At 38.9% G+C, this 22389-nt stretch overlaps 1 protein-coding gene across 1 annotated transcript; it reads left to right on the top strand.

The window, feature by feature from the left end:
- Window positions 1–1388: 1388 nt before the first annotated feature.
- LOC6595821 (protein I'm not dead yet) lies at window positions 1389–21702 on the top strand. Its single transcript, XM_026989482.1, has 8 exons — window positions 1389–1524; window positions 18680–18711; window positions 19009–19135; window positions 19205–19321; window positions 19383–19720; window positions 19792–20250; window positions 20331–20709; window positions 20772–21702. Exons 1-8 carry the CDS (start codon window positions 1501–1503, stop codon window positions 21057–21059), a joined length of 1764 nt encoding a protein of 587 aa, XP_026845283.1. The 5' UTR covers window positions 1389–1500; the 3' UTR covers window positions 21060–21702.
- The last annotated feature ends 687 nt before the right edge of the window (window positions 21703–22389 follow it).

The following is a 22389-nucleotide window of genomic DNA, read 5'->3' as shown; positions in this document are numbered from 1 at the left end:
CCCTCCGCACACGGCACGAAGAAGAGTGTGAGAGTGACAGAGAGGGAGAGAGAACGAGTTCTTACTTATGGGGGCTGGGGGTGGCTGTGCGTAGCGTAGCCACTGCAATTTCATGAGCTCCTTCTGGATTCAATTATGTTCCGATCTGATCCAGCTCTAAGCAATCTACTAGATGTGGAAATTTTCTATGATTCTGCGTTTTTAGTTCTCTTGTACACTGTCTTGTCCGCGGAATGCGGACGGACAAAAAGCCTTAGCTATATCGACTCGTCTATTGATGCTGCTTAAGAATAAATGTACGTTATGAGGTCGGAAAAGCATCCTTCTGGAAGCCTTATACCTATGTATATGTTAGAAAATGGTAGAAAACTTCAAGTTTGCCTCGATATATCTCCTGGTACAACCATTGCATCGACACGAATAAAAAATCCTATGAAAGGCCATGCAATTCTCTTTTCAACCCATCAATTGTTTTGGATATCGGCGCTCCAGATACCCAGTGAAAATGATGAAAGTGCGGAACATCACCATAAATGATTACAAAATATTTTGGGTGCTTATTGCAAATTCTAGGTACATATGTATGAGAATGTGTTCTACCTATCCCGGCTTACCACCTAATATTTTTCCCAGTACCAGGAGCAATTCTCACTGTTTATCTATATCAAATAGTTCTTTCTAAACAAGATTAGGATTCGCCAAAAAGATGTTTTTTAAAATCTTGCATCATCTAGCAACAAATTGTCAACAATTTGGCATACCGTAATCTCCACCTCCTCCCACCTACAGCCCGAACCAGCAGTCAGCCGGTGACGTCACATTTCGTGTTTTATGAATGAGTTTTCATCATACCGTGTGGGTGTTAAAAGGGGAGATATAGTGCATGGCATGGGAGAATTCGAGAGGTTTAAGGTCAATGAGAGAGTTGTAAAAGAGGAGAAAGGTCATGACACGTTGTTGCTGCAGGCGCCCAAAGCACACACACACACACACACTGACACGCAAACGCTCCCACAGACACACACATACACACACATATTCTCTCTTTCGATGACGAACACACACCGTCCGTGTTTGCACTCTGAGCTCTAGCACGCTCTCACGCCGCCACTATGCTCCCTCTCTATCTAACTCAAACGGTCGCTAACTCTCTCTCTCCATCCCGCTCTGCCAGTCGACTTTTTATCAGATATTTTCTTTTGTCCAGGGCTTAATACTGTATATGTATATAGAGAGGCGGCCGAGAGAGAATCGTGAAAGAAAATCGGCTGCGGTTTTGGTGGCAAGCAATAGCAATCGCAAAGCAAATTAGTCGTCGAACGCTGAGCAACATACGAGTATTAACTTTTCGTCTGGCCAGTCGCCTGGGCGCTCGTCGAAGAAAGTGAAAATTATGAAAATAAGTTTTAGCGCGAGTGCTATATAAAAAAAGACGAAAGAATTTTTTTAAGTTTATCTCGAGAATCGAAAGATATATACCATATACCATAATTACCAGCCATGGCAACCGAGACTACCAAAATGGTGAGTGCTGATTCGATTTTGATTCGATTCCCATGTTAATTACTCGTGATTAGAAAGGTGATTAGCATTTCCTGTTGATTTCTATTCAATTTCGAGAACTTCGAGAACGTGGCAACATTGTCTCGCTTTCCGTTTTACCTGCTTGACCTTGAACCTGTGTTTGTTTCGGGCCTAATTCGAGACAGGCCCCTAGGACTTTTAACGGCTTTTTTCGAAATGAACTGTTGGTTTATGGCCCGATAGAAATCGGGTTTGGCTGGCCAGAGCGCGTGGCGGTTGGACGTTGTCTCGGGGCTTGTCGGGTTGGGTTAGGTAAGAGGTTGTTATATAAACACACGCTGTGATATGGACTGAAAGTCGTTGTTGATAGTGGTTTGATACTGTTTTGAGGATGGGCCTGGCTTTGGAGGCTTATCCTAGATATAAGAACGGAATCTATAGGAATTTGATTCAAGTTGACGATCATTTCGATGGACTCTCAATCATTTCAGTCCATTGAATACACAATCCATCAAGTGTCTTCGTGTTGTTTGTCCACCCACTTAACAACCCATGACTATATTTCAACAATAAAAGCTCGAATAGTATAGATGTTATCTAACGGAAGAGACGCGCACACACACACATACACACACCATCTTCCCATGCAAAATCTTGACAAATGACGATGCTTTCTCTGCAGTCTCTTTCCCTCTTCATCTGCAGCAGTGGGGAGCGGGTGGGTGTTAAGACATCTTGACGTCGGTCCTGCATTATCTTTCCCGTGTCTGGAAAAGCACCTGACCAACAAAAAAATATGACGACACCAAAAGATAACAATATGTACAAAATTATTCAGAGTCAGGCAGCGAAATAATTAGCACGGCAGGGTTTCTCAAGGTAATTAATGAAGAGGCTTAAATTGCTTAACTTTTTGCGAGCCCAATAAAAATTTTTATGGAAGAACAAATTAAAACGAAAACGTAAAGTACGGATTTTGAAACAGAAGACGGAGTGATAAACGGACTTTATAAAGCTACCGAGAAGTGCCGCATTAATTTATAGATATCATATAAGAAATTTCCATTAAAGTTGGGATAAGGAAAAGTTGTATACAATTTCTACGAACATTCTTTATAATATTCATGGGAACTGTCTGCTCCTAATACCTATGCAGATTCTATAGAGAATTCTAGTCTGATCAGCGCCAAGAAATTTGATTAGGTCACCACCATTAGGTGGTTTTGTCTAACTTCAATCTTTATCTCGTCCTGATATCATATGTAAACAATGTTTCATTGAATTGAGGTATGGTTGATGGAGTCGTTTAGATGATAGATGTTCGAGTACTAATAGCTATTTATATTCGAATGCCTGTGTCCAAAGTTCTTTCAATTAGTACATACAATGAGTTCAAAATCCAGAAATGTCCTACACTAGTCACAAGACTTTGGTCTGCATTCAAAGTACATGTAGAGATATTTTTAGAAACCAGAACCCCCCAAAGCACTTTTGCTCTTGGCTTTTTGTTTATACACATTTTGGCTTATAATCTCCATGTTACCTTGAACAGAATACGCTTTTTCTTGTCGACCCCGCCCCCACACGTGACATGGACTGACGCAAAGACAAACAATTGCAGACGTAGATACTGAAAAGACATACAAACTATATATAGAAAGATATTCGAAAATAAGATGTACGCAATTTTGGGTTGAACTTTGAATTGAAATAAATCTGATGGATTACCTAATGGAACAAATCAAATCAAAGTTTATATCACATTTAGTTCTTAAATGTGTTTATATTAGTTTTTTTTATGTGGGTCAACGGAACTTCTGTCTTGATTTTTAGCTTGTCTTGTTTGCGAAGCAAAAAAAAAACCAGTTGCAAAAATAAATAAAAGATTAAACTGGTTTTCGCTTAAGAGCTGAGGAAATTCCTAAGAGAGAGAGAGAGAGAGCGAGAGCGAGAGAATGTGTGTCTTCAGATCTCTATAAACTTCAACTTCAATTTGTACGCTCCTGCCATAGATGGTCGAGCAGTCGAAGGCTTTTTTGGGGCTAAAAGAAAAGAAACTGGTTTGCGAATGGCTCTCAGCTCCTTAACTATACGTAGATCGATAAGACGTAATTGTTATGTATTCCCAATGAAGGCACATTAGGCACGAGTACTATTGCATATACTATAGATAGTAATAGCTTAGCAAAGAATTGAAGCACGCTGCTATTTCGTGTTGAGTAAATGCTCTAACTAATGAACAACTGTGTAAACCTTTAGAGATCATTCTCAACCAAATATGAATCTACTGAGAGCTTAGCATAGTACAGCCCCATCCATTTAAATACATACATTTTGGGACCTTAAGGATCTTTCTGTTCAGCTTTCTATATACATACATATATTTAAAATTTATTTAAAATATTTCTACGTTATTTCATTATCGAAGTCTCCTCCCAATTACCATTCAATGGAATTAAATTATCTCACTTGGTATATTTCCTATAAAAACATGGTTATATGATTGTGCTGGTTATACTATACGCTTGTTTATTCAACAAGATCAAAGAAAGTGATTTCTCACGCTGTCAACTGTCGCTTGCCTTTGATGCAATTATCTCCTTCCTGGCGAATCTCAATACGTACGTAAATATACAGATACGAATATATGGTATTGTATATAGAAAGAGATTCTTTCTGGTATTTTCCTTATGCGCACTGCGTGCATTCTATCACGTATCGTATCTCCATCGACTTTCATTGCACTAAATAATTACATACATACATAGTTGTTTCGTGAGCAAATCGTCCTTGTTCTCAATTCACTTGATCTAATAAAAAATGTATGGTCATTTTCTATTTGACTTTGAAAATGGTTTGCGTATTGATTTTTTTGTTTTTTTAGGTGTGCGCTGGTTATAGGAAGTTAGAGGTCTTGACGGTATTGATTTAAGGCAATTATTAATAAATTGTTGTTGCATGGTTGAGATATACATACATACATACACTGTATACATATTGCAACATGCATACATGAGTAAAACATGTGACTACCTCAAGCCCAAGCACTCTATTTCACCATGGCACTACATATTTAGTTATTATCAGTCTATGGGGGAAAATCACCCGAAGTGAAAAATGTCAGTATCAGTTGACAGAACATTCGAACTAAGCATGAACATGGAAGGTGGAGTTAAGTGAAGTGAAGTGTCACCCAGCCTGCCCATGACATCAATCTGTGGCAGAGATACAGTAAAACCTCTCCAAAATTACTACCATCTGTTAATGGAAACTCTGGGTTGAAGAAATGTACAGATAGGAAAATTACCAAACATGCATCAAGCCCGTGGTTGCTCTCGTGCTGAAGACCACCATCCACTCTTCTTCTAAAGTGGCTGTCCGCCGGTTCACGCCAGAGGGGGAGGCACCACGCTGTGGTGCACCACGCTGCTCCTCTGGCCTACACCCTGCACCGTTAGGGAAGGACTCTCCAGACGCAAAGAAAGTACGTGAAAGTGCAACGTCTGATACGTATATGCACACATTTATCAAAAGATCCCTAGATCTATTTGCAGAGCTCACAAAAATTCGATTCAGAAAAGTTCCAACTGGAGATCGAATGCATCTGTACTTTATGCAAGAGCTGGGAAAACAAGTTTGAGATTTAATTGATTCTGGACCGGCTACTTACAATATCCATACCCGTGCGGCAACCTGTTGTCCACTTTCACCCCGTGAGAGGGGAGTGGTGGCATTGAGAAAGTCGGCGTCGGCTTGCTCGTTGCACTTTGAACAAGTACACCCAGAAGAGACGAGAAGAGACGAGACGAGATTGTGTCTGGGGGTGGGAGGGTCGGTTTGTCCACTTGGCTGGGTGCTACAGCTGTCACATACACTTCCTCTCCCGCAACAAGTGCTCACTCGAGCCGCGTTTTCTTGTGTCGCATCAATTAGCTCTTCGCTGCAATGCAGTCTGTCGGGTATTGTCTGCATTTTCTAGCAGTTACCGTTTGTAGTTTTCTTTTAGTTTCTTTTGTGCTTCCATTTGGTTCGGTCCAATGCGTGTTGCATCTCTCTCTCTCTCATTCGTAGACGCTCAACGTTTCTCCTACTCTCTCCCTTGCCTAGGTGCCTGCTCTCACGTTGGCCCTGCAATCCGATTCCCCTTTGCCGCCCCTTGCCTCTGGGATTGTTGTTCGTCTGCATCTGCATGCTGTTTGCTTTGTGGAAGTGATGCGCTCGTGAGCCAAAGGAGGTGCTGCCATGCAGGCATTTCATTTTCTTATCTCTTTTGGTTTTTACAATCTCCGTTCAAACTAAGATTCCTAAATCGATGGATTCCTTTCCTTTCGTTTAACAATAAAATATTAAACATCGCAGTTTTAAATTCTCCACATGGCGTTAAATGCTCCACTCACGCAGCCTTCACTAGCTCCGCGAAACGTTGTCTTCTCTCTCGCGCACTCTCTCGGCTTGCTGACAGTGCTGCCAGAATCAGAGTCGATTCCAGCTATATTTGAAAAAAAACAAAAATTAATTAAAAACAAATAATTTGAAAATTCACTAATACCCCAAAAATAAATTCATTTGATCAATTGGCTCTTTCATGCTATCAATATCGGCAAATTTGATTTATTAAATAGTTTCCGCAATATTATCGGTTGTATTTTGCAAGCAGCACATACTCAGTTTCAACTGGACAACAACAAAAAACTGAATGTATAATTTTCTAGGAATTTAAATATATAAAAATTGTAAAATCTTAAACAAGCTAAATTGGCAGCACTGATGCTTACATTGACACCCACACAGACTTAACACCTACATCGGGCTGCACCAACACCAAATAAATGCTGGGTTAAGTCTGCACACTAGTGTGTGTGAGAAGTTGGGGAGAGAATATTAGCCTCGTTTGCTCTCTCGCCTGCTCTCTCGCTCTCTCTCTGACGGCAGACATATCTCCCATGGAGCATGATGAAATTATACAAGGTGGTGTATTCGATCTCTTTCGGGTCTTATTAGTACTCACACAATCCCAACGAAGTGGTTTTCTGTTGTACTGAGCAAAATAAGCCCCGAAAAGAGAGCCCGTTGAGCGAATACACCACCTGGTTTAATTTCATTATGCCCTAAAACATATATATTCTTGATCAGCATGATATCCGGAGTAGATTTGTGTGAAAAACAAGGCTTTCAGTTTTGAAGATATCTCATGAATTGACTCATTTGTGGGAACCGGCCTTATCGGGGCACTATCGCTATAGCTATACTAAGGATCGGGGAAAACCAACTTGTGAGACAAGCTTGGTTTTTAATTGAGATAACTCAACAAATCGTTCAGATATATGTAAATGTTTTGAAATGATTCACAAAAATTGGGTCCAAGTCGGACGAATATATCATAGCTCCCGTAGGAACTATTGGTGGAAAACAAGTTGTTGTGAGAGAAACACATGCAAGTTAACGTACCCAATTCCATTGAGCTCTTATACGAGTTGTAAACAATCTTTGGTTTTCCAAAACGAAAACAATTTCAATCTTGGGCCTCCGCCTAATTGATTTCTAAGATGTACAATCTCAAGCGCCCCCGCCGCAATCCCATTCTTTGACACTCGCCTAAATGGAAAACCAATGTTTGCCCACACCCGGCTTCTCATAAACAATCTCACTCCCGGCTTTCTGCAGATCCTGCACTTTAGGCCTTTTACAGTTCTCTCTTTGGATGACGAAATCTAATACTCGGGATGGCGAAATCAATTGAAATGTTTATAGAAAAACGATTCCCGAAAGGGATCAACGATGCAAAGATCAGAAAGTTCAAATCAGTCTTGATCCAGCAGCGACACCGCAAAGTCTAGCTAAATATTAAGATCGCGCAATCCCTTGGCCCGGAATTCCTTTGTGACCCTCTACTTAAATCTATATCAGTGAAGTTCGAAGTAAAATAAAAACTTTTTAAAAACACAATCCGCTACCGCAGTTGTTTAATTGGCGCCCAACGTGGGGCGACGTTGTCTAAAAAGCACCGAATGATAAAAGTGTTGCGTCGTGCCGAAACCCGAAGGACAATTAATTAATGGAATAAATCCTTCAAAATTAAAAACGCGGAGTGACTGTGTGATATAGATAAAAAAAAGTGAGATAAAAAGGAAACAAACCGGAGCTTAGGGTGTGCAAAAACAAATACAAATACAAATACAAATACAAATACAAATACAAATACAAATACAACGCAAAATACAAATAAAACAAAAAGCTAATCAAGGCAATTCGTAAATACAAAAAAAACCAAAGAAACCCAAAGTTTTTAAAAAAACAAAACCAACAAAACCGACAAAACCAAAATACAAAGAAAGTGAAACGATCAGCGAAGCCAAAGAAGGAAGACCCCCAGAAGACCCAGCTGAGCAAAGAAATTTAAGAAGGAAGACCCGTTCGAAGATCTGCCAAACTAAGAAGGACGACCCCTACCGGATATTTCGTGAGCAAGAAAAATGTATGCGAATATACTAATACTGACTTTTGTTATATTGACGACTGCGGAAGTAATTGACTATACGCATAGTGACTATCTATTGCTCAAAGACGACAGAGACGTTTACACTTATGAAACATACGCTGAACTTTTCCATATTACTAATTTGAGTTTTTATAGAGAGATAATTGATAAAGAATCCAAATATGTCAACAAATCAATTAATTCAGACGATGAGTGGGAAATATCAATGGACTTAAGTCTATTAAAATTAATGATTTCAGAATTAGTTCCAAAACGGAAAGAAAGGGGAATAAATGAATTAGGTACCATTTGGAAATGGATAGCAGGCAGCCCTGATCATGACGACTTTTTGAAAATACAAAATAAAGTAAATGAATTAACTGAAAATAATAATAAACAATTTGTAATAAATTCCAAATTTTTCAAAGAAATTGAATTGCTATCAAATTCATTAAAGAATGTCATCTTCAATGAAGAAACGATACTGAGAAAGCATCGTTTAAAATTAATAACTTTTGACCTACTAAATTTAGTTGATACCATAACCCTCTTAAAAGTAAACATTTTCAATACAAAAATTTTAAATAAAAACGAAATAGAGGACATTTATAAGCATGAAAAACATAATGTTGAACTGTCTGATCTGTTGGACATTGCAACGGTTAAAATAATTCGAAATGCAGATTTAATAATCATTTACATAAAATATCCTCAAATTAAAGATATTTGCAAGTTTTACCATGCAAGAGCCATCTCACAAAATGATGGAATGTTAGTTATAAGTGAAAAAGTTTGTGAATGTAAGGAGAAATACTATTTAATGAATAATTTTAAAAGTGAAACTTTTAACAATTACGCACAAATAAATTTAAAGAGTACCTGTTTCACCAATTTACTTAATGGCTTTAAAGCCAACTGCACTAAAAAAAGGGAAAAAAAACAAAGAAATAGACATCATTCAGGATGGTGCCATATTAGTTTCAGGCAAAAATATCGTAGACAATACTACTTTGTTAGGATCGTATCTCCTTATATTCAACAACACAATTGTAATAAATAATATAAGCCACATAAATGATAAGGGTAAAATTCTAAAATATATATCGCATCATAGATATAGCGATTTTGAATTAGTTGATTATATACAATCAAATGATAAGCAATTTTCTTTTGATAATGTTAATATTTTAAATCCCCTTATAACATTAGGTAATACGGCCTTACCATTAACAACATTATTTTTAATCATTTTGATATTGTTAATGTTATTTTACTTCTGCTATAAATTAACCAAATTTGTACTTATTAAATCAATAAGAATACCGTCAGAAGAAATAGTGGAAAGCAACATTCAAATACTGTCAGAAGAAATTAGAGCTCTATCAGAACTTCAAAATGTATCGGGACGAAACATTTAAGAATGGGGGGAGTTAACGTACCCAATTCCATTGAGCTCTTATACGAGTTGTAAACAATCTTTGGTTTTCCAAAACGAAAACAATTTCAATCTTGGGCCTCCGCCTAATTGATTTCTAAGATGTACAATCTCAAGCGCCCCCGCCGCAATCCCATTCTTTGACACTCGCCTAAATGGAAAACCAATGTTTGCCCACACCCGGCTTCTCATAAACAATCTCACTCCCGGCTTTCTGCAGATCCTGCACTTTAGGCCTTTTACAGTTCTCTCTTTGGATGACGAAATCTAATACTCGGGATGGCGAAATCAATTGAAATGTTTATAGAAAAACGATTCCCGAAAGGGATCAACGATGCAAAGATCAGAAAGTTCAAATCAGTCTTGATCCAGCAGCGACACCGCAAAGTCTAGCTAAATATTAAGATCGCGCAATCCCTTGGCCCGGAATTCCTTTGTGACCCTCTACTTAAATCTATATCAGTGAAGTTCGAAGTAAAATAAAAACTTTTTAAAAACACAATCCGCTACCGCAGTTGTTTAATTTGCACGAGTACATTCTCGTATTTAAAGCGCGCCGCAGCCGCACCAACACAAAGTAAATGCTGGCTGGCAATCGAGGGTCCGAGTCGGCGTCGGGTAAAAACATCGCACATTTCAAAAAAATCGTTCAAATCGGTCGAATCGGGCGAGCTCCCGAGCTCAGATAAACTGAAACACCATCTAACATTGAACATCTTTGTTCCCGCTGCTGTTTGTAAAAGTAAATAATTTAATTATTAAGAATGGAGACCAGAAGTTGCAGCAATTCTGCGTAGAAGATCGGAGATAGACATGCACATATGTATGTACATACTTTGAAAGAACGTTTGCCATGTGCGTTGTGAGTGCCAGTACTGCGCCTTGCTGCCTTGTATATATGTATGTATGTACATAAGGCGATAAAAATACCGCGCTGCTCTTGTGTTTATTTTCAATTTTTGGTTAGGAAGTGAACTCGTGACGTTTGCATGTTCTTGCAGAACGGACCCAAATCCAAACACAAACCCCATCCGAAATCGAAACCGAAACCGTTTTACGAGTGTGAAGGTCTGCAGAACAGACCCCAGAAGACCCCCTAACAACGGCGGCAAATCCTAGAGTCCATTTACTTTCTTTACTCATGTGCATTAGTACATATGATATGTGCATATGTATCTGCGTTGCTTTAACAGCAATTTCTTTGTTCAAGCGGTGTTCTCTTATGTTTTGTTTTTTTTTTTCTTTTCTTTTCTGTTCTGTTCTGCTCTGCTTGTGTTCTTCCATGCCCTCTCTTCCGCCAGTGCACCATATATAGAAATGCACCTGAAGAAGAGGCAGAATATCGTCATGTATGTGCATGCATACATACATACATACAACCGAGAAGTGTACATGCATGTGGTCATGTGTGTCGATAATATGGAACCCAGCAGCTGCATCGGAAACTTCCTTTTGTTGACCAAATGGTCTGGGCCTGGCATACAGTAATGTAATTAAAGTTCTCCATAATATTGTTTACTTTCGTTTACTGCCCGAGTGTTTACCTGCAAATGTGAGAAATTGAAAAGTTCCGTGGGTGTCCACGGATCGCTGTTTTTCGCGCTCTCCGGGATCTGAGCTGTGCGGAAAGTACGAAGAGTACATAGAAGAGAAAGAATTACTGCAATTCTTTGGGTTATTTATGTGGTACATTTCACTAATTTAAATAAATATTTCAGTTCAGTTCTGTTCCTTCCCAAATCAAATAAAATATGGGATTTAGAACCATAGAATCCAACAATCTACCATGTATTGGTCCGAATCTCCCTCCGATTGGTTTTCCAAGTGATCATGCTATTGTATAATGGATCATGATTCACGGCCAGCTCACTTCTTATCAACAAAGCACGGACCACGCATCCCAATAATCACTAGAAATATCTACATACTATACTCGTATATGTACATACATATATTTATTCGGAAGTCGTTGTCTGGCTGGCACTGAAAGTGAAACCGATCAGGTGATACCCGAAATATAAACCCATTAAAAAGATTTTCTTTATACAGCTACATATGTGTACTGCATTTTGAATATCGCTGTCGTTGAACCTCAGAGACCCAAGCAGCTGTGGGGTCTGTGGGGGAGGACTGAACCTATAGCGAAGTTGCCCCAATTTGTATTGTCCCAGGCCCAGTCATTATATAATTGTTCTCTGTGATTCGTTCCCAGTTCCATTCCTCCATGACAACTGGTAAAAAAGTTAAGGTTTTCTTATCAGAGATTTTTCTTTAACTGCAATCTCAAGGTCACAAACAAATGATTAGGAAATGGCAATGTCTAAACTGAAAGTAGAGAAATATATAGCCTCAATTCCAATAGTATACAGTAGGTAGATAAATGCATAATAAATATAAACAATATATTTATACGTTTGTGGTTGTGGGTTAAACCTGTTGGGCACGTTTCCCTGTATTTCTCCCATTGCAGTTTTCAACGTGAAATATACAATAGTTGCATGGAATACAACTTTGGAGATACCACAGTATACCTAGTTCTTTGTAAACATCCATAAATTGTTTTTTTTTAATTTGACAAAACTTTTCCTCTCCATTTCTCAATTGAATACTTCCAAATGAGGCATCAAACCAATTCATTGTTAACTCAAATATTTGTCGGAGAAATTAGCACCTTCTTTTATTGAGTCTGACAGATAACGTGATTTTTTGTTTCTGTTTATTAATTCACACCTAATGAGCAGCGTAATCAAATACCCAACTAATACATCGTATATTCTGTATATGTATGTATGTATTTTCTGATATAACGATATCAGTTACTAGTTGTTTTATGTGGTCATTGAACGTACAAACCCAAAATAATATATGTTCACACTGTATATTCTCAGATAAGTTTTGTTTCTGTTTTTTTTTTGGTTCAATTCCAATAACAGATAAATATTTTTGGGGTACTGATTGAATTTTGTATGAAAACAAACGTGATGTAGCAGTTATATAGACTATTTATAGGTTTTTGTTATCTACCAATTCAACGATTTTTCTTAAATTTGTGCTCTTTTTGATATGGTTCTTATACAATCGACTCTTCTATTATTTGTTGAGTAAGGCATATATACTATATTGTAATAAACATTCCAGAATTTTACTTCAAGTACACAAATACTTAGATTTCACACCTGTTTCTATGACTGTGACGTACATACATCTTATGTACTTTAGGCAACGGCCTGCTTGCCACATACCCCCTTTAATTGGCTTTCCTACGCCTTTGTAAAGAAAAAAATAGAAAATCCCCAACCCCAGGCAGTTAATTATGCAAATTTTTGTATAGTTTTTGTTTTGCTGACAATGTCAATGTCAAGTTCGAATTTCTATGGCCAAACAAGTGACATATTAATTGATAGAACAATTATTGTGACTTCAGATTTGAACTAAAACATCATCCCATATTCGGTATATTGTGTGTGTGCGTGTATACGAAAATGTGGCTATTGCGGTCACCAGGGTTATTTGTAATTGATATTCCTTACATTTGATCGGGAAGTGGAGCCCCAGTGAAGGTGAAAAAGTTGAATGAATTACTAGAGATTCATAAACTAAATAAATGAATTCAATTTATACTTTTTTAGTGCAATCAACCCGCGAATACTTTGAATACGATAAGTCAGTCTCTGTGCCACAGGCTCTTCCTATTGATAATGTTAATTTGTACAGCGTTATTCAGGGAGTTTCCGCTTTCCGATGTTGCAAACCGCAAACAGTTTCTCCGGAGGCGATAAAACTAAGTTCTGAATAACGAATGGATGGGATATAGCACACGATCCAAAAAGTGTTTCCCTTGCCCGCTCTGACGGCTCTCTACAGATAACCTCCAGCTCGACCTCCTGCGGAGGCACACGAGTCTTTGTTGTCAGGCGCCTTGGCCTGTGTGAATGAACCAAAAAGGGAGGCACAATGCTCGCAAGAGACTGCAATTTCCATATCAAATTTATGCGAATGTCGTAAGGTGATCTGTCTGTGCACTCGAATTATTTTAATGGGTAATTGTCAAACTGTTCGTAGAATCGAGTACAGTCGTGCCCCGACTAACAGTCACCCAAAAGCCGTTCGATTGGTGACCACTTGGGCCTAACTTCTTAACTGGGTTTCCAGTTTAAATTTAGATTATGTTTTTTGTACTTTGGATCAACTTAATCGGCTGCCTGTGCCTCTGATTAGAGTCTAAAGTACTCATCCCTGTTCAACAAAAATATACAATAGCCGAGCACTTGAACTGGAAACACCAATTTCTTATCAGCATTTTGAAATGGTCTAGTTTATAGAAAGTATACCTATTACTTTCAGTAAAAAGTATGAAATTTCGTGTGGGTTTTTATTTTTGAAATAGTTAGAAACCTAACCTTTACGGTTTTTCAAATTGCACTTTGCTTTGTTTTCGCTAATTTTTTATGGGTTTGTTTTTATCTTTATGAACTGGATTTTTGCTTTTAGTAGACTGGTTTGCTTATCGGTGAACAAATGTATGGCAAAGTGATCAAAATCGACCAGTTTATATCAATATTTTTGTATTTTTATTTCCGATGTCGAAACCCTATTCAAATTTCACATTTCAATGTCTGGCTTCAGTACTACATATGGAAATAATAATATATATAGCCTTTCGTGCCTTGCTTTGCCATTCTAACTGGACTTTCTTATTTAATTGTGTGTTTTAAAATCATACGAAATTGTACTACTATAATTAGGGTATTCTTCAGACAGCTGTTTCGATAATACCCCGAAATGAATCATAGTTGCATTAAGCCTTGCCATTCTAACTGCACTGTAAAGTTCTTTATTTATTTAATTGGGTTTTTAAAATCATACGACATTGTACTACTACTGTAATTACGGCACTCTTCAGACAGGTGTTTCGATAATACCCCGAAATGAAAGTACCCGCATTGAATCATTGCTCAATAACACTCTCTCTCTCTCTCTCTCTCTCTCTCCCTCTTAATGAGAATGAGATTTACTTGAGGCAATCCCTTTATTGTTTTGTTTTAAAAGGGGTACGAGTATAAGCCCTGCTAATTATTCTCCTTTATTTATAATTTCATTCGAAAGATAACCTGTTGCTGCATCTGAATATGGTAATTTCGTAAAATAAATTTGTCATTTAATTTCCGCATCGAAGGTTGCGAAATGCATTCAAGCAAAACTTGCCAAACCAACCAAACCATCCTCTATATATAGAGCCTGTTTATTGATACGTTAATTTACGCAAATACGTGATCATTTGGGGGTTAATAAATAACAATGTTGCACCCCAGCTGGGAACACTAACACTACACTCACTCGCTGTCTCTCGCCACGACATGACCCATTATTTCAATTAACTTGTAAACACTCTACTCTATACATCGCTCTTCACTTATCGAGAACGCCCCCAGGGACCCTGTGAGACTGTGGAACTACATTACTCTCTATCAAAGTGCATTTCTCTATCTCGGAATCTGTCGGCTGCACGGGTACTTACCCTGGCCAAACAATGACAAATGGCATTTGGAAAATTGTCTGTAAACGGGCAATTAATTTATTTACCAAGCCACAACAATAAGAAGCAACTGTGTCTTTGGGTGGTCCAAGGATACTAAGATACATACTCGTACATAGTTCTGTTTTAGTTATCTGATTGTTTAGCCTATCAAGCTGTTCAATTAGATTACGGAGAAGCCCAGCCCAGCCCCCCCTGCCGTCCAAAGTTAAGCGAGAAATTTTGGTGTTTCTTGGCGGGTGCCGGCGGAAGTCTGTCCCCGGCCTGCTATTAGTTGATTATTCCCCTTATTATCCATGTGGGCTGTAAGAAATTGTGGGCACACATAGCCATTAAATATAATTGTATGGTATTGCACTAATACCTGTTCATTCAAGCATTAAGTACATATTTTTGGAATTTCTTTTATTCAATTGTACTCTGTAATAAAGTAATTATAACTACATTGTTTTGTACATCTGCCTCTGTTGATTGGCGGCTTGCCTTGGGAATTTCTAGAATGTCTACTGTTTACATCGGGAAATCCTAGAGTACTATAGATTTGATTGGCAAACAGGACTTTGTTCCACTGATTCCTTGGAGTTCTATAACCTTTTCTACCTATAAATAAAACCAACATTCCTTCCTTCTTTTGTCGTTATCAGCTGAAGCTCGTAGCTCGTTGAAAATTCCACTCCCCTATGATCCAACGATGAGTAAATATTTTTACTCAGATTATATTGCAATGCAAACATGTAATACTATAAGAGTACAGATACTATGTATATAGAACCTATAAATGCATACACATATATATTTATATGTTATGTATACATATATGTATTTCTTCAATTTTGATTGATATTCAGGGCGCCTTCTGACGTAGATGACCAATTGTCAATTGATAGGAGCCTCATAGATTGTTTGCACATTGTTGGAAACAAAATGTTGTTCTATATACTAGTATGCTCTATATAATAGACTCCACTTTATCAATTTTTGCCTTCTGTCTCGCGTTCATTCGCTTCTCCTATCGGCATTGGTAATCAATCAGGGGCACACACACAACAGGCCCGGGGCAACAGCAACGAGCCTTCTCTATGAGATGATGGACTTTTCTAGCAGCAAAATGGAATACTTGGGTTTTTGGCAGGGGGCGTGGCTGGGTGTTTTGAGAGAGAGGTTCGGTTCGAGTGCCTGCGCGTGTTTGAATTTGTATTAATAATACTTTTAATTGCCGTGTGGAAATATTTCTCAATTAAAGACTGACTTATGACTCGCAAGCCGAGGGAAATACTCGAAAGTATTATACGTACTACAGGGTTGGGTTTCAATAAACATTGCACTTCTCAGTGAGTGGTCTATAGTATAGATAGATCTATGGCAATAGCCACAGCTTTGCCAATGCCCGAGAAGTGGATTCTACAGTGCGTCTCAGAAGCTTAAGAGTGTGTATGGGAAGAGGGCTCCCCAATTTGGATACTCAGCAAAGTACATAGAATTTTCTAGTATTTGTTTGCGCCAGAAGCCAAACAGGCTCCTAAGTGTGCCACATTATGGATGAAACGCACTGTAGATCGCCTATTTGCCCCAGTCTCCGACTTACCCATCCCATCCCCTTTAGCCATAAACAATTGAGGTCGACTGTGCAAACACACAATAAAAAATGATGATAGACTTTGATGATGTTGATATTGATATTGATATTGATGGCAGTGGCGGATATCTCTATCTAGAATTCCCACCCTCGGTCGCTCGGCCCTCGATCACGTGTTGGTCAGAAAATGCAGTGGGATATTAAATGCTAATATTCGTCGCATCGCCCACAAAAAAGAGCAGATCGATCTCAAATTACCCCTCGACAACCATAGTAACAACGAATCCTACACTACTTCAAAACTAGTGTAAACAATACCGAGTACACTGTGAGCAAAACAAATAACAATCAAAGATAAGCCGGCTAAAACGGCTCAAAAAAGGCGGCAACTTGTTAAATAAACTAATTAATTCAATTAAGCTTTTTTTATATACATATAAACAAATGTATGTGTGTGTGTTTTTTTGTGGTTTGTCTGTAGGAGATGATAGCTACTACTTATGGATGAGTAATTCGAATAGATTTAGATAAAGAGTGTGAGAATAAAGATATATATCTCTATTAATATACCCATTTAATAACGCGAGTCTGGCTTTTATTGTTTTAATTCCCTTAATCTATTTAATTACTTGTGTTTCTCTTATTTGAGCTGAATTTAATGCTTGAGATTATGATAGGAGATCATTAAAAAGTGATCACTTTCGGCAAATAAATTAAAATTTACAAGGAGAAATTCTTTATTTTAAATGAAGCGAATATTGAAGATAAGCTTAAATCTTATTCCTCCTTCACATGGATTTTCTTTTTTGAGAAGTTCTTCTTCTTTCATCGAATAAATCTTGACATTTTGTTGTTTCCCCATCATGCAATCAGCATATACATAAATACATACTCGTATCCCCTATCCAGTCCGTACAACCTCTTGAAATATTCAAAAAACCATTTCACTTTGTGTCGTCAAGTCAATAAACTCTTTAAAGGTTGCATGCGACACGCCACAGATCCATTTCAACAGCTTTTTGTGTGGCTCTATCAGCCCCTGCCCTGCCCTGCCCTGCTCTGCCCTGCCTGTCACATGTCTCTGTCCCCCTTGGGGCGGGGGGTGTAGTCACCTAAGCGATGTTTACATATTGTACGAGTATTTTATGCTATACATTACACCATTGACATTGACATTGGACATAGTCCGTTGGTTTCTTCTGTCTGTGTTCCGAACCGATCTATAATTAGTGGGTGCTTTCAGTTATACATATATGTATACACATACAGTCGTATGTATCTGAAATACCATTAGATACATCAAAGTTAAGGGCAACACAACACGTGTGCTGAGGGCTCTGCTATTATATTTGTCTGCGGCTTACAGGGGCTTGATTGATTGTAACTTTTATTTCCGATAAGAACCTTCATAGCAATCATTGATTAGGACGTGCCTCCGAACGCACCATGAAAGCGATACATTCATATGTACATACATATATCTAGGTTTTTTTTATTCGTATTCTAACTTACGCATATATTACCTAACATACACCGCATTCTATACTGGCAGGGGCCGATGACGCTCAGTGTGGAGAATGGAGGCCAACTGTCGTCATGAATATGCGCCTCTGAAATATCCGCCATGAGTATTCCTACTTATACGGATGTACATACAGACATACATACGTATATAGTATAGTGCTCGTATACCTCAGACGTTGACAAATTTTGTGGCACAACTCAGGCATACCATACTCGATTCGCCGTTCCATTCTATTTCATTTCCATAGTATTACTGCAAAACGTTTTTTCGCCAAAAAGAAATTATATCACGCGCCTGATTTCCATATGCTTCTTGATTTATTTATTATTTTTTTTTTTTGGTCTTTTTTGTGTGTGCTGTGCTCGATTCAAATGATTTTCAATTGCTTACGTTTCGGCTTCAATGTGCGGTATACTGATGGATGGCATTTTAATGAAGCGTGAACGATGACAATCGATTGCTCGGGTTCGGAGTTCAGATTGCTTTTTGGGTGCGGCGATATGGCAACAAGTGTTTTGCTTCTGTTTCATATAAATAAGACTTAAAGGGGGCTCGTTCTTGATCTTTTTATTGATCTATTTCTCTTGTGCTCTATTTACTTACAGATCTATACCCCAGCAGACATCAAAATGGAAGTGTAAGTATAGCGATTTGTACATACATATAAAGTAATTTAAATGATGTGATAGATTGATGGTTTTTGATCGATTCTGGAAAATAAAAGAGTAAAGATTAGCTTGAAGTAGTATTTTAGTAAGATCTAGAAAGCTATAAGCCCAGAACTGCTGGGGGGTCCCTCAAATACCATATTGAGAAAAATTATTTTTTAAAGGACAACATAAATAAGAGTACTCAGGCGGTTAATGATATCGCTAGTAAAATGTTGTAGAATCAGCTCTAATTAGTATATTATTATCGTCTCTCTAATCGACAGTGAAATCGGTGAACCACCACAGCCGCCAGTGAAATGTTCCAACTTCTTCAGCAATCACTGGAAGGGCCTTGTGGTCTTTCTGGTTCCTCTGTTCTGCCTGCCCATAATGCTGCTGAACAATACACCCGTAAGTAGCTCTTAAACTACATTTAATCGATATAGAATCCAAGCCTTAAAAATGGTTAAACTCTTTCAGGAATATCGCTGCATGTATCTGCTATTGGTGATGGCCGTGTTTTGGGTGACAGAAGCCCTGCCCCTCTATGTGACCTCAATGATACCCATTGTGGCGTTCCCCGTGATGGGAATTATGGTGAGACTTTTATGCTCCTTAGCTATGAATGATTCCCAACTAAATTGTTGTTTATTTGTAGAGCTCCGATCAGACCTGCCGTTTGTACTTCAAAGACACGCTGGTCATGTTCATGGGTGGCATTATGGTGGCCCTGGCCGTGGAATACTGTAATCTGCACAAGCGCCTCGCCTTGAGGGTAATCCAGATCGTGGGCTGCAGTCCCCGTAGATTACACTTTGGCCTGATTATGGTTACCATGTTCCTGTCCATGTGGATCTCGAACGCCGCCTGCACGGCTATGATGTGTCCGATTATTCAGGCTGTGCTGGAGGAGCTGCAGGCCCAGGGCGTCTGCAAGATAAACCACGAGCCCCAATATCAAATTGTCGGGGGCAACAAGAAGAACAACGAGGATGAGTAAGTAGCCGAACAGGAAAGATAACTTTTATTATTATACTAATGCCTGATTAATGATTACCCCCCACCAGGCCACCATATCCCACCAAGATCACTCTTTGCTACTATTTGGGCATTGCCTACGCCTCATCGCTGGGCGGCTGTGGAACCATCATTGGAACGGCCACCAATCTCACCTTCAAGGGCATCTACGAGTCGCGTTTCCCCACTTCCACCGAACAGATGGATTTCCCCACATTCATGTTCTACTCGGTGCCAGCGATGTTGATCTACACATTCCTGACATTCCTCTTCCTGCAGTGGCACTTCATGGGCCTGTTCCGTCCCAAGAGCAAGGAGGCTCAGGAAGTGCAGTTGGGCAAGGATGGCGCCGATGTGGCCAAGAAGGTGATCGATCAGCGTTACAAGGAGCTGGGCCCCATGAGCATCCACGAGATTCAAGTGATGATTCTGTTTATATTCATGGTCATCATGTACTTCACCCGCAAACCTGGCATCTTCCTGGGCTGGGCCGATTGGCTGAACACCAAGTGAGTGCAAAAACTGCCATTCACCTATCGGTGGAACTGTACTAATACTAATACGTCTCTTCTTGATCCGCATCTTGCAGGGACATTCGCAACTCTATGCCAACTATTTTCGTCGTCATCATGTGCTTCATTCTGCCAGCCAACTATGCTTTCCTGCGCTACTGCTCGAGACGTGGCGGTCCTGTGCCCACGGGCCCGACCCCCTCTCTGATTACCTGGAAGTTCATCCAGACCAAGGTGCCATGGGGCCTGGTCTTCCTTTTGGGCGGTGGCTTTGCCCTGGCCGAGGGCAGCAAAGTGAGTGGCATGGCCAAGCTGATTGGCAACGCCCTGATTGGCCTGAAGGTCTTGCCAAATGCTGTACTCCTGCTGGTGGTCATCCTGGTTGCTGTTGTGCTCACGGCCTTCAGTTCCAATGTGGCTATTGCCAACATTATTATTCCCGTACTGGCGGAGATGGTGAGTTGATCTGTTGCACTCTTATCTGGATTGCATTTCTAATAATTGCACATTCCTTGCAGTCGCTGGCCATTGAGATTCATCCGCTGTATCTGATTCTGCCCGCTGGTCTGGCCTGCAGCATGGCCTTCCACCTGCCAGTGAGCACGCCGCCCAATGCTCTGGTTGCCGGCTATGCCAACATTAGAACAAAGGACATGGCCATTGCTGGAATCGGCCCCACCATCATCACCATCATTATCCTGTTTATCTTCTGTCAAACCTGGGGCCTGGTTGTCTACCCGAACCTCAACTCGTTCCCCGAGTGGGCGCGTCTCGCGGCCGAAGCAGCTGTCAACAAGACGCACTAGTTAGTTAGTCCTTAGTACTAGAAAAACATATTACACACCGAAACGTTAGGGAATTGTACAAGAAAAGTGCCTTTTGCTGAATGAAACAGAGCGAGAGAGAGATATATAGTTAGAGAGAGAAAGAACGAGAACAGAGCAGATGTTTAACAAGATATGCATTTCTGATTTGAGAACTTTTGATACAAATCATTGATTTTGTTTAGCAAAACGTGTAGCATACAAATGTGAGGAGAGAGCGTTATCAATGAACCAGGGTGGCAAAACCCCAGCGCTTTGCTCACGAAACTCAGCTAAATATTTAAATACAAATTAATGTTACTTAATTGTTGCATTTAGTAAGCAAAAACGAAGAAAGCATCATGAGAAACTACATTTAATGACCGACGCAGCAGTAGCAGCGGTAGTTTGCTTATATTTTTAATTACTAGACTGAGAGAACGTACATATTCAAGCATGTTTTGCAATTAATCAACAATTTTTGTAATGAATAACTTACTCAATATTTGATTGCAAACCGAAATGAGCACACAAATAGCCTTAGTTTAAGTTTAAATGATACTGTGTAAATTTTCAAACGATTTATGTTGTATATAGTTTTTAAAAGAAATCGAAGTAACAATAAAAAGCTCAACCAACAAATGAATGGAAGATTACAGTTAATTTCAAATATGAAACTCGATAGATGTCCTAAACATCGACGGTGCACTAACATATCCGATAGAAACGTTTGTATCGATACCTTTAGCAAAAAATAATTTTGGTCTTAAACTTTAATTAAAGACAGTGAAGCCTGCAAAAAAAATCACGATTCATGATATCTTAAGACTGAATCGTATGTTTGCTGGGATGGGCCAAAAAACAACAGAAAAATATTGTGCATACATATCGATATACTGTTAAGAAAAGGAGTGAACCGACGGTATATTTGCGGTTATAATGTTATATTTTGTCAATTCCTTCAATCTATTAAATTTCATGGTATATTTAAAAACAAATGGTATAGAAATTCAATAAAAGCTCGTGTTTAAAATAAGCCAGTCAAGTAGAAAATTGATTCATTAATCGTATAGAAATATGTGGGCAGGACTGAGAGATCTATCTAGCTAGTAATATTCGACGGAATATTAAAATCGTGGAATGTGTTTACAAGTAATTCTGTTTTCACACGGTAGATTGGTTCCTGAAAAAAACATCTAAGCAAAGAAACTGATCGTATGCACAAATAGGTGATTGGTTCCTTATCTCTAAAACCTATTAAAATATATTTCCGTATAACAATGTCTTTACCAAACACGTCTATTGCAAAAATGTAGTCCCCTTAAATTTCCAC

The sequence above is a fragment of the Drosophila persimilis genome, unplaced genomic scaffold (assembly GCF_003286085.1).
Source record: "Drosophila persimilis strain 14011-0111.01,24,50 unplaced genomic scaffold, DperRS2 tig00000431-arrow-pilon, whole genome shotgun sequence".
NCBI classification, from domain to species: domain Eukaryota; kingdom Metazoa; phylum Arthropoda; class Insecta; order Diptera; family Drosophilidae; genus Drosophila; species Drosophila persimilis.
The sequence above is the reverse complement of the archived record's forward strand: the minus strand, read 5'-3'. Positions and strand labels throughout refer to the sequence as shown.

What these genes read in the sequence shown, in the direction of transcription:
- LOC6595821 (XM_026989482.1), top strand. Translation starts at nt 1,501, where the DNA reads ATGGCAACCGAGACTACCAAAATG. An exon ending in CAACCGAGACTACCAAAATG is followed by an intron (nt 1,525 to 18,679) that starts GTGAGTGCTGAT and finishes ATTTACTTACAG; the next exon opens with ATCTATACCCCAGCAGACAT. An exon ending in GCAGACATCAAAATGGAAGT is followed by an intron (nt 18,712 to 19,008) that starts GTAAGTATAGCG and finishes TCTAATCGACAG; the next exon opens with TGAAATCGGTGAACCACCAC.